At 45.0% G+C, this 13,793-nt stretch overlaps 1 protein-coding gene across 1 annotated transcript in view; it reads left to right on the top strand.

Moving 5' to 3' along the window:
- Positions 1–321: 321 nt before the first annotated feature.
- Positions 322–13,793, top strand: part of ST8SIA6 (ST8 alpha-N-acetyl-neuraminide alpha-2,8-sialyltransferase 6) — a 299,018-nt gene continuing 285,546 nt past the window's right edge. Inside the window, exon 1 of the mRNA XM_069211545.1 lies at positions 322–569. Within this exon, the coding sequence (XP_069067646.1) occupies positions 466–569 (104 nt within the window). The 5' untranslated portion in view covers positions 322–465. The remainder of the gene's footprint in view (positions 570–13,793) is intronic.

Here is a 13,793-nt window from a genome sequence, read left to right on the forward strand (position 1 = left end):
ATACCTGATAGTTACTATGTTGGAAGGCAAGGGCACATACATTTGTTTTACATCTTGTTTTACATACCACTCATACTCCCACCCCGTGGAAGCCGCCCCACGCCCATGGAAAGACAGGCACTAACCAGATGTGCTGGTGACGGGAGAGGGGGGGGGGGGGGTGCATAGTGCGTCCCCGACGGTGTCATTAGGAGGGGCGGTATCCAGACAGAAGGAGGTACAGAGCGGTAAAAAACGGGGCTGTCAGGACCCGGGGGCGTGCTCAGGCTGCCTCCTCATCACAGACAGACCCAGACGGCTGAGGACTCCGGGAGGGGGCGGGGCAGGAGAGGAAGTGATGGGGAGTAGGGAGCGGTGGTAGATGGAGGTCGGTGGCAAACACAGCGCGCTGCTCCGGCCGCAGCACTCTCGGCTGCTTCCTCCTACAGCCCCGGCTCTCAAAGGCATCCCAGGCAAGCCCGAGACATGGAGGCGCGAAGGATGAAGACGTTCACCCTCCTCATCCTCGTCTGCACCTGTCTGCTCCTTGTCTCCTTCTGGCTAACATCAGAGGTGCTTCCACTTTCTAGGTAAGAGACTCTGGAGATACCATCAGCGCACGGCACACCGGTCCACAGAACCGGTTCAGTACCTGCTGCCGAGTGCTTTGCTCATCCCTCGACAGTGCGATCTATAACAGAGGCTCTGGAACTGTTTCAGGGAGGAGTGTACATCTCTCCCCAGTTCCATCTGTGACAGGGTTATGGTACCTGGTGCAGAAGGCGGTGGTCATCTCTTAGCACTGACATGTGGGACACGGATCTGTACCTGCTGCAGCGAGGGCAGTTTGCCATCATCGAGTGATATCTGTGATGGGGATTAAGTATTTGCTGCAGAGGGCTGCATCTCTTACTAGTGACATTTGTCACAGGGTCTCAGTATCTGCTTCAGAGGGCTGCATCTGTTCCTAGTGACATTTGTTATAGGGGCTCAGTACCTGCTGCATAGGCTGCATCTTTCCCTCTAGGGGCATCTGTAAAAAGGGTCAGTACCTGCTGCAGAGAGCTGCATCTGTTACTAGTGTCTTGTGATAGGGGCTCAGTACTTGCTGTAGAGGGCTGCATCTCTTTCTAGGGGCATCTGTAAAAGGGGGTCAGTACATGTTGCAGAGGGTTGCACCTGCTCCTAGTGACATTTGTGATAGGGGCTCAGTACCTGTTTCAGAGGGCTGCATCTGTTCCTCGTGTCTTGTGATAGTGGTTCAGTACCTGCTGCAGAGGGCTGCATTTATTTCTAGGGACTTCTGTGAAAGGGGGGTCAGTACCTGCTGCTGATGGCTGTATCTGTTCCTATTGACATTTGTGATAGGGGGTGTTCAGCTCTATCTAGTACCATCTGTGACAAGGTTGCATCTGTTCCGAGTGGCTTAATATCTGCTTCAGAGGGCTGCATCTGTTCCTAGTGACGTTTGTGACAGGGGCTCGGTACCTGCTGCAGAGGGCTGCATCCCTCACTAGTGACAACGATTGCAAGGGATCAGTACCTGCTGCAGATGGCACCATCTCTCACCAGTGACATCGATGATAGGAGTGCAGTGCCTGCTGCAGATGGCACCATCTCTCACCAGTGACATCGATGACAGGGGCTCAGCACCTGCTGCAGAGGGCACCATCTCTTACTAGTGACATCGATGATAGGAGTGCCGTGCCTGCTGCAGATGGCACCATCTCTCACTAGTGACATCGATGATAGGAGCGCAGTACCTGCTGCAGATGGCACCATCTCTCACTAGTGACATCGATTATAGGAGTGTAGTACCTGCTGCAGATGGCACCATCTCTCACCAGTGACATCGATGACAGGGGCTCAGCACCTGCTGCAGAGGACACCATCTCTTACTAGTGACATCGATGATAGGAGTGCAGTGCCTGCTGCAGATGGCACCATCTCTCACTAGTGACATTGATGACAGGGGCTCAGCACCTGCTGCAGATGGCACCATCTCTCGTTAGTGACATCGATGATAGGAGCGCAGTACCTGCTGCAGAGGGCACCATCTCTCACTAGTGACATCCACCATCTCTCACTAGTGACATCGAAGATAGGAGCGCAGTACCTGCTTCAGATGGCACCATCTCTCACTAGTGACATCGATGACAGGGGCTCAGCAACTGCTGCAGAGGGCACAATCTCTCACTAGCGACATGGATGACAGGGGCTCAGCACCTGCTGCAGGGGCTGCCTCTCTTACACGTGTGACAGGGCTGAGTGCCTGCTGCCGAGGGCGCCATTTTTCACTCGTGACATTTGTGACAGGGGCTTAGAAGGGCTCTATATCTTATTAGTGACAGATGACACAGTAACTCTGTACCTGGTGCTAGGAGAGGCGCCCTGAATTGTTAGAGGGACTCAGTACCTACTGAAGAGGGCGCCATCTCTTGCCCGAGGTAGTTGTGACAGGGGCTCAGTGTGGGCTGCAGGAAGGGTTCACACCTCTCGCTAATAACGTGTTAGTCGCAGTACAAGCTGCAGGTAAAGGTGCACATCTCCTAACACTGCCGCACATGGGAGGGTCTCTGCACCTGCTGCTGGGAGGAGTCTTTTTTAGTTGTTAGAGGGGCTCATTACCTGCCGAAGAGGCCACCACCTGTGACATTTGTGACAGGGCCTCAATAGGTACCTGCTGCAGAGGGTGCCATTACTTGCCAGCGGTACCGAAGACAAAAACTTGATGTCAGTTGCAGGGAGTAGTGAGCTGCTCTCGCCACTGTGATATATTTGACTTGGGCCCTGAAGCGGATGCAAAATCAATGCGCCTCCCTAACCAGGTCTGTTGTTAAATGGGTGATAGTTGTGGCCACTGACCGCCGTACCAGTGTCTCTCTACACGTCGCACAAGCTGGTGCGCTTCCCTCACCAGCGATGGATGCCAGCGTGCTCTGTAGGTGCGGACAGAGGCTGTATGCCCGCAGGAAGGCCGCCCGCCTCTCTTGCCAGCTCGAACTTGCACTGGGGCCCCGGCACCAGAGAAAGAGGGTCACATGGCCCCCTTACCATCTGCAGCTGTGGCAGGGGTCCTGATCTGTGACTGGTGGGGAGGGCGGCGCTTGTCACTTGCTCTATAAAGATGGCCAACTGAGTGTTGCGAAAATCTATTTGAAGTAATGAAATACATATAAAACACCCTTTTTAATGACTAACTATTTTTATTGAACGATTTTGTCACATTATTCAAAAGTTAATGCAAGAAACAAGTGCATGGCCCCATAAATCACAATATTGAAGAATGCTTAAGTAAAATTGCGATACTAGCAACACATTTTTATCAAGAGATAATATGTTACAATCGCAAGATTGTAATAGAAAATTAACCCCTATGTAATAAAATAATAAATATGTCTAGTATTGGAGAAAGTGAGGATGAAAGTCAGGGCGGAGAAGATTATGCACATATGGCGTGCATTGCGTAAAATTTGATTAGCATATATTAAAAATGGAATTCAAAAGTCCGTGCCGAACAATATTAACTTGAGTTATGAATGCACAAGATTCAAATATTGTAAAAGTTAATAATAGTATATTCCTAAATGAGGTCTGATGAAAGTCTGGATTTGACATTCTATCACCCAAGTTAATTAATAGTCAGTCTTACTATTATACTAAGATATAAGACCCAACAAAAATTAACAAGCATTTTCAATGCAATGGGTCTCGCGTTTGCTTGAGTTAAAACTATATGCGTTGTAAACTCCTAACCGGACTTTTCTTGCCACACAGACTGAAAATGAAAAGTAAAACAGTTTCACATAAGTGAGCCCAGAAGTTCGCTTGCAGTGAAACGTATCCGCAAAAGTGCAATTATCCATGTATCTGGCAAAAGTGAAATTATCCATGTAACTTGCAAAAGTGCAAGTACCCATGTAACAGGGTCGATATCATGCAAAGTGCGCGACTACTGCGCAGCGAGATCACACTGCCCACGAAATAAAGAGAAAAAGTAGTCCAGAAACCATAGCGAAAACATGGAGTCTCGTATATTTTCAGTAGTTGGCCAGGGCGCCTGAGGTGGGCTAAACACCGGAAAAGGCATGACGTATGCATGCCTTTCACTCATTAAATCAAGCAAATTTTAAAAGGCAATCCCATGAACCAACAAAAATGATGGGCGTTACATGGGCGTGGTTAAAAGCCCACAGAGAGATTACACCAGGGACAGAGTGCTTTGCACTCTACCCTAAAAAGGACAGTAGTAAGAACAGAAACCAAACAAATTAAATCAATACAAAACATTTCAAATATACATTAACTTATTATTGAGAGTGATTCTTCAAAAGAAACCCATTTGAAAGTGGAATATAAAATTAAACATACATAGGATGGGATAATAAGTAGCAGACACTGTTGCCACTACCTTAAGCTCCTCTCTATTTTGAAAGACTATCTGTCGCTATTTAAATAGGCTATTGGAATACTGGGAGTGGATTTACTCAAAATAGCACAACACCCCTAAGTAACTAAAGTTGCTGCATTGTGTTGTGTTAGGGGGAGAGAGCAACACAGAGCAATGTTTAAGAAATGTCAGAGTGCTGCTCTGTTTCCTTGCATTGGTGACCAAACAGGCTGCCTAGCACCACACACACACACCTTTTCACCATAGTGCAAAGTTGTGTGTCTCCTGTCTGGAAGCATACCTGTCCAGTAAACAAATCCTATGCCTAGGCCATTTTTTAAGTTTCATACATTTTATGTGTGCTGTGGAGTGCAGCACATATACAAGTGAAATTAAAACATTTCTCATTTTTAACATGTACAGTACACATGCAATGAGTGAAATTAACATATTTCTCAAATTTAACACCTGTCTTTTGGACGAAGAGCACAGTTTGTTCTACTTTTAAGGAGACTTTCCAGTGCAAAAAAGGTTTTCTGCTGGAATTGAATTACTTTATCAAGATTTTGCTCTGCATCGTGTGGCTTTGCAGTGACACACCGTTTTGATAATTCTGCCCCTGAATGTGTAGGGTTGCACTCTAGTTATGGTAGCAAGTATATCTCGCATTAAATTCAAAGAATGCCATTGAGGGGCTGACCGCAGGAGATCAGTTGCACAAAGTGGCCCATAGATAAGTCCTCTAGTCTCTCTGAAAACAATAACAGGTAAAAGGTTTCTTACCAAAGAGCCTCTTGCACCTTCCAAGACTAGGGACGTGCAGTAAGAGTATCCAGTGGGATCATGTGTGGGCTCACTGTATATTAAGAAGGCATCAAAAGTATTAACAAGAGATGGGCTCAATAAACAAGTGCGTTTAGTAATAAATAAGCCAGACCCATTGGTTTATTCAATGCTTGTTTTGTATGGCTTCTCATTTTTTTAATCTTTTTAGTTCACAGTAACTTCTTTTCCTCTTTTTTTTTAAATAGATTGTATTATTCTTCAAGTATGCGTACTCTGATCCTTTGTTTATACATTGTGAGACCTGTAGGAATGGGTTGTTCCACGACCTGAAAGTGTTTAGTAAATTGGAGCATCAAAGCGTTTTTGATCCTTAATACAATCGGTTAAGTTAGTTATTCCAAACAGGTGGGCGTTTAGCCTCTTTATAAGCACGTACAAATGTGCAGGGCACTTAAAGTGTTTTGGAAGCTCATTATATCATTTGGTATACTAAGAGAGGGTTACATCTATAAATCAAATGTGTTCCTTGAATTAAATCAATATAACTTGCTCAACAGTGGGATGTGTGCACAAGTGTACACTCTTTGCTGCTTATACAGAGCAGGAAAAGGTTAAATCACATTGCAGTGGTTTAACAGTGAAGTGCATTTTGAGAGTCAATTTTAGATCGTTCTGTGCCACCGATAATCACTCCACAATTGTCTTCTGGACAAAAATTGACACATTTATCTTGACACCTGCAAATAATGACAAAGAATATAACCATTTCGTTCAAGACCAAATAACATTGCCGATGGAAGGGAAGTGCAAAAAACACACGATAAACATCGTCTGCATCAATATAAAAGGTAACACTAAGCAAAACAACCTTGTATTGTGCCAAAAACCCGATAATGCAAGGACATTTTTAGTTTCCTATCATCACTCGTTTCTCGTTTATTGATAGTTCGAAACATCAAAAAGTGCATCTGCAAAAAATTGAAACGAGTTAGAGCTAATGGCGTTGTAAACTCCTAACTGGACTTTTCTTGACAGATAAACTGAAAATTAAAAGTAAAACAATTTCACGTAAGTGAGCTGACGGCCGCCGGGAGGCCGAAGGAGACACAGAAAAGGAAACTAAAGTTCGCTCACAGTGAAATGTATCAGCAAAAGTGCAATTATCCATGTAACAGGGTCAATGTCATGCAAAGTGCTTGACTACTGCCCAGCGAGATCGTGCTGAATAGGAAATAAAGAGGAAAAAGTAGTCCAGAAACCATGCTGAAAACATGGAGCGCCATATGTTTTCAGTAGTTTCCCCTTGCGCTCAAGGAGGGCTAAACACCCCAAAAGGCATGACATATGCATGCCTTTGCCTAATGAAACCAAGCGAATTTTAAAAGGCAAGCCCACGAACCAACAAAAGTGACAGGAGTGACATGGGTATGGTTAAAAGCCCACAGAAAGATTACAACAGGGGCCAGAGCGCTTGAGCGCTTGACCCTAAAAAGGGGCCATAAAATGGGTCCCTATTGGGCCCTATATTCATGTCCGTTACTTTAGAGGGAAAAACACTGATAGGTGTCTGTACAATGACTGTAAAACCTCTAAGGTATTTCATGCGAAGGATGTAGTTCCTCTTTGTATTTCACATTTTTATTAGACGTGCATTACGTAAAAGTGTTGCATGTTGTGTTCCTGTACTTTTCATGCAGCATATTACGTTTGAATAGTGTGTACAGTGAACGGAGTACCCTCTGAGTGACTGAGTTCAGGTTGCCAGTGGGTGTTTATCAGCGGCGGCTGACGCTAATCTCAAGGGGAGGGGATGAGGGACAGGGGGGTTTGAATAAAAAATAGTTAAAAGAAACCTTACCTCTTCTCGTCTTCCCGTTACCGCCACCATCTCACGCCGCCTTACTCCTCTTCCCTCAGTGTGGTGTCCAGCATTTACTGGGACACCAGCACCAGGGGGGGTTTGAATAAAAAATAGTTAAAAGAAACCTTACCTCTTCTCGTCTTCCCGTTACCGCCACCATCTCACGCCGCCTTACTCCTCTTCCCTCAGTGTGGTGTCCAGCATTTACTGGGACACCAGCACTGGCTCCAAGGCCATCCTGGCTCTGCTTTTATGCTAAAGCTAGCATGAAAGCGGCATATTGATTGGCCTGAGTGGCTTGGACTGCTGCTCAGACACAGCCCTGGGGCCTGTGCATTTTCTCCAGCACTCACAGCCCGGCTTTTCAACACAGCCGGGATGGAGAAACCCAAGTGCGCATGTGTGTTTGGCCAACCTGAGACGGCCGGCCAAACACACATGCACACTTAGGTGCACTCTCTCCTCCTCCCTTCCACCTCCCATGGCCCAGCCCACCCTTCCCTTCATATGCTACTGGCTGAGCAAGCAGCTGAAAGAAAAAATTGTGAACAAATATTGTTTTACCTTTCAGCTCTTGGCGTAGCCAGGGGGGGCGACACTCCTTCGCCATTGCGAAGGAGCCGCCGCTGGCGTTTATAACTGGCCACGACTGAGGTCTCTGGAGTACAGGCTAAAATAATTTTAAGTTTTTCACACTGCCTGTCAGTGGGTCGTAGAGGTGTTCAGAACATGCTCATCCAATCCTTGGCCTCTCTGTAGAGTACACAGAGCAATGGTAATGTTTGCCAGTTTTAACTATGATTCGTGACAAAAGTTTGAATGAGTCATAAGGTTGTCTGAATATTGACAGGGTGAAAGTAAAAGCAATGGTTATAGATGAAGGCCTATTTTGTGTATATGGTTGGAAATGGTGAAGTGGAGGAAATGTAAGGAAGTTTATGCTGGAGAATGAAAACAGACCTGCCAATTCACAGGGTGCCACTGTGTGTCATAAGATATAGGTTCCCTTCACATAGTCACCTGGTGAGGAGCCGTTATTATTTGATAGCAGCAAGACAAGCTGAAAACCACTGCAAACAGTGGATTTCTAGCTTGTCTTGGAGGCTTTGTTCAACCAGTGTCCATTATGGGGTTGGAAAACACCCTCATGGCATCAGCCTCAGCAAACTTTTTTTAGGAAGGGTGTGGTGGGAGGTGGGGACAAAGAATCTGTTAAGTACTTCTTGGCGGGAGCCTCCCTCCAAAGTCTCAGCCCCTCCTCACACAGACAGTAATTGTTTTAGTTGGCAGATCTGTAACAGGGTACTGAAGAGATCAAACGTGAAATGTTCAAATTGGCGATTCCAGAAAGTTGTGGGGAGGAGGGCTTCAGTGTCTAACAGAGTGCAAGACTGCAGAGGGAAGTGGTGTGAAGGGAAGAGCAGGAGTGACTGAGACACTCCATGAAAAACGACTCTTTCAACAGCCTTTAGTCATGATTAATTCATGATCTCAAATTTTCAACATTGAGCTTTTTTAATTTCTAATTATTCACAACAAAATCATCTTGTTATTCATGTATCTGATATGGCTATTAAGCATTGGTAAAGCAAAGCAATCTGGCTTGCTTCAATGTTGACGTACAGCTAACTCATCTGGTCATAGACAAAGAGACAGCAATGACCATTTGGGAGGTATCACCTTCCATCGAGGACAACAGCCATGCAGGTGTCAACTCTGCTAACTCATCCAGGTCTCAACAATACAGCATTTACCTAGTATCGACCAGCCGCCCAAGTGATTCTAGCAACTACACCCTCTCAATCAGCATACAGGCCACACAAATCTTTAAGGGGAACTGGGCCCGAATGGGATCCCCCGGGCAGTCTAGACAGAAGAACCCTCTTAATGGGCAGATCAACTTTCCCCATTATTCAACTACGTCACAAGCTGGAACTCTGCTCCCACTTCATGGAAAGGCACAATCATCTCACCGAACTTTAAAGGGGCAGACAATGGGAACCCAGAGAACTATGAACTGGTGGCCTTAATAGATAACAAGGCCAAATATTGTGCAGGGACCCTTCAAGAAAAACTACAGCACTGGGCTGTGGCAAACACAATAATACCACCAAACCAAACTGGTTTCACAAAGCATATAGAAACAACAACAACAATCATGGCTCTCTCCTTGCTGAATGTCCTTGCAATGATGAACAACCACCCAGTCCACCTAAGCCTCATAGATTATAAATCTTCCTTTGACAGGGCGACCAGGAGAAGCTTTGTAACAAATTGGCAGAATGGAACATCCCTGCCGGCTTGCTAAGGGCCATAACATTGCTGCAGACAAATACGTGAATCCGCATCAAGCTGGGGAATGGCTCTCATCTCACTGCAAAAGCCTACTTACAATTGACCCCTACTACTCTCAGCCTCTCTTCTGCTTGTGCCTTACATTTAAGCCTCACGCATTCAAGAGACTGAGAAAATCCAACACCAAGCATTCTTAATCTTGGAGGATAAAGCTAGTCTGGCAAAGTGTAGTCATGGCTGGATTACTTTTGGCAACTATTCCGAGGCCAAAACTCAAAACTACCTACGAGAGCATTATAAAAACTAAACTAAGGAAAAATTCCTAAAATACAGGTAAAGGGTACTGACTGTTTAGAAGCACTATCATCCCTGAAAAGAATTGAAGGCCAAGGAACCCGCAGGCTATGAGGCCAAGGATCCAAGGACATTCTTCACATGTTGTGTTTTTGCAAATTTACCCTGGAATACTGCCGTACACTCCTGCAAAGGCAACTGAATGCAACAGGCATAAGAGCTTGCAGAGAGGTGGTGGAAGCCTGCTTTAACTCATCTGATTTTCATCTGAACTGTGCAATGGTAAAATTCCTCCAGAGGGTAAAAAAAGGAACAGGACAAAGCAGCCAAACATCCACAATCTGGATGTGACTAACTGAGAGGTGCTGGGGGAGTAATAGTAACATCAGTGCCTCACTAGCAATGGCATACATACCTCAATAGTAATCATTCTGGTTAGTTCAGGGCAGTTAAAGTCAATTGTAGGGTACAGAAAGAGGCTAATGTCCTGATATAACCGCACTCTAATTTTTAATCCTCCTGATGGAAGAGCGGTCAGGTTGTAAGAGCACTTGCAGTTTACCAACTAAGGTATAAGCACTTTAACAGTTAGTAGACCTGGGCAGCACTTGGCAGCTTAAAGCTAAATTTTAAGGAATACCAGGAGGTCATCTCTTTGAAGGTGAAAGTGCCTGGGAAGCAAAAGCATGAGTACTTTTCCACTTAAGTCACAGGCACCTTGCAGTCAGCTAATTTGGTTAGCGCAGGGCAGTTTAAAGATTAACTGTCAGGGATCGAAACAGTTTGTCACCCTGGCACAACCGCATATTACCTCCATCGCATGCAAGATCGGACGAGCTGCATGAGCAATAGCATTTTTATCACCCAAGGCGCATGCACTTTAACAGCTAGCTGATATGGGCAGCACATGGAAGCCTAAAGACAACTACAATGTATGAGAAGCAGCAGATACGCAGTCACGCTTGCCCTTTAATTCCTTGGATTGCCAAACAGCGCAAGCAGCAAAATCACTAGCAGTTTACTAGCTAAAGAACAGGTCTCCAACTTAGTCAAATTGGACACCACAGGATGTCCGAAAGATAATCTAAGGAATAGTAACTGGGGCCGTCTAGGCCCAACAGTACCTTACCTTGGGATACTTCTGGCACCAACATACCTGTCACGTGGCACGCAGGAGGAAGCACAGGGTATTAGGCTACATGTTTTAAGCCACACCATAATTTAGAAAATGCTCAGACCTTGGAAGGATTTCCGGTTACATTTGTTAGGCCACATGCGTTTTAGAGACCTCCCACTTTTTTCATCCTACTTGAAACCGTGGCAAAGGGAATAGACCTGGGGCGAATCTCTTTTGATGGTAGAGACTTACTTAGTCTGTGGACTGGATTCGAGTCATAGGCTTCTCCTAGAACTACCAGCTTTTAGAAAACAGCATATGATGGCTCAGTCCTTCTGAGGTAGTGCAATTAGAATCTAGAATGCCTTCCTTCCACCCTTGCCCTAGTCTAAGCCCCTGGTTTCCTTCAGGAAAGATCTCAAACTCCTATTTTTCCAAAAGTGCTTTGAGCCAGTCCCCAGCTAACTGTTACCCTTTGATCTCTGACACCCACAACTTTTTTTATCACCACATCCGCTGCTCCTGATTGCATTCACCATCACATGCGTCCCATTCCTAGCTTGTATTCCCCCTTTCTTGTGCCCTAATATTACCTTACAAAACACACCTTCTCTTCTTTTACTTGTCAGGAGGCTTCCTACTTCTATATATGTGTTAGGGTCCATCTTGCAGCTTTCTTTATTTACTGATGTTTCAAACATATGCTCTTTGAAAATGTTCATAGCCTTTGATTAATATTTTTCTCCTTTATTTTGTTTTTAAAGCGCCCTGTCATGTATCAGTTAAAGTTTATTGTATGGGTACTTCCTATATGCAAGTTTTTCATTTTATTGTAAAGCAGTCTAATGCTATTGAGTACAGGCATTGCTAGCACCTTAAAAAATTATATTAAATATATATATATATATATATATATATATATATATATATATATATATATATATATATATATATATATGGCTCACCTGTAGGTAGTTAATTAGCACCATGTCTCCACAGGAGAGTTTTTTGGCTTGCCTAAATCTTTGGCACTGTTTGACGAATCTTCACGAAATCATCCAAAAAAGTGTGTCGGTGATTCTTGTTGCGCATAGGAAGTTTCGGGTTGAGCCGTCAAGCGGGGGCTGAGAAAAAGGGGCAGGGGGTCAAAAAAATGTGCGTTTTCTATGTTAATTCCCATAGGAGTTTTGAACACAGCTACAGCCTGAACCCCTGGACAAATTTATACCAAATTTGGCAGAAAGGTAGCTTTCGGTACGCAGATTATGCTTTTTGTTATTTGGTGTAATTCCATCCAGAAGTGTAAGAGAAATTAAAGGTAATCTAAATTTGTATATCTCGGGTTGCGGTTCCTCCCGATGACTTCACAAATAAGAAGAGCTTATGCAGAGATCTGCTGAGCTCTGATTGGCTGCCAACACTTCAGCCGAGTCCCTAGGAAGGAAGTGAAAAAAAATAAAAGGAGCCAGGGTAGGGACACCCTGACCCATTAGCTATGGTCCTTGGGTCCCAAAGAGACCCCTCCAGGGCAAAAAAGTACTTAAAACAAAATAAATTGCTGTGAATTTGCACTGTCGACGCAACTTTGCAGCAAAAAAAAAAAACAACAAGCGTGCTTTCCTATGCTTGTTTTAATAAAGCCCCCGGGTGGGCCAGGTCCGGGGGCATGTAAAAAATAAAGGAGGGTGGTGCATGGGGCTACCCTCCTGGGCTTATTTATGCCCTAGGGACTGCCACTTCATCAATTCAATAGTCAGCAGGGGGCCATGTGCCCCCCCTACCCATTGGGATCATCACCTCCCCAGGACAACATAACAATTATAGTGGGGGGTACAGTGGACCCCCGTGCACTAGGCCAAACACACATGCACACTTAGGTGCACTCTCTCCTCCTCCCTTCCACCTCCCATGGCCCAGCCCACCCTTCCCTTCATATGCTACTGGCTGAGCAAGCAGCTGAAAGAAAAAATTGTGAACAAATATTGTTTTACCTTTCAGCTCTTGGCGTAGCCAGGGGGGGCGACACTCCTTCGCCATTGCGAAGGAGCCGCCGCTGGCGTTTATAACTGGCCACGACTGAGGTCTCTGGAGTACAGGCTAAAATAATTTCAAGTTTTTCACACTGCCTGTCAGTGGGTCGTAGAGGTGTTCAGAACATGCTCATCCAATCCTTGGCCTCTCTGTAGAGTACACAGAGCAATGGTAATGTTTGCCAGTTTTAACTATGATTCGTGACAAAAGTTTGAATGAGTCATAAGGTTGTCTGAATATTGACAGGGTGAAAGTAAAAGCAATGGTTATAGATGAAGGCCTATTTTGTGTATATGGTTGGAAATGGTGAAGTGGAGGAAATGTAAGGAAGTTTATGCTGGAGAATGAAAACAGACCTGCCAATTCACAGGGTGCCACTGTGTGTCATAAGATATAGGTTCCCTTCACATAGTCACCTGGTGAGGAGCCGTTATTATTTGATAGCAGCAAGACAAGCTGAAAACCACTGCAAACAGTGGATTTCTAGCTTGTCTTGGAGGCTTTGTTCAACCAGTGTCCATTATGGGGTTGGAAAACACCCTCATGGCATCAGCCTCAGCAAACTTTTTTTAGGAAGGGTGTGGTGGGAGGTGGGGACAAAGAATCTGTTAAGTACTTCTTGGCGGGAGCCTCCCTCCAAAGTCTCAGCCCCTCCTCACACAGACAGTAATTGTTTTAGTTGGCAGATCTGTAACAGGGTACTGAAGAGATCAAACGTGAAATGTTCAAATTGGCGATTCCAGAAAGTTGTGGGGAGGAGGGCTTCAGTGTCTAACAGAGTGCAAGACTGCAGAGGGAAGTGGTGTGAAGGGAAGAGCAGGAGTGACTGAGACACTCCATGAAAAACGACTCTTTCAACAGCCTTTAGTCATGATTAATTCATGATCTCAAATTTTCAACATTGAGCTTTTTTAATTTCTAATTATTCACAACAAAATCATCTTGTTATTCATGTATCTGATATGGCTATTAAGCATTGGTAAAGCAAAGCAATCTGGCTTGCTTCAATGTTGACGTACAGCTAACTCATCTGGTCATAG

The sequence above is a fragment of the Pleurodeles waltl genome, chromosome 10, assembly GCF_031143425.1.
Source record: "Pleurodeles waltl isolate 20211129_DDA chromosome 10, aPleWal1.hap1.20221129, whole genome shotgun sequence".
NCBI lineage: Eukaryota > Metazoa > Chordata > Amphibia > Caudata > Salamandridae > Pleurodeles > Pleurodeles waltl.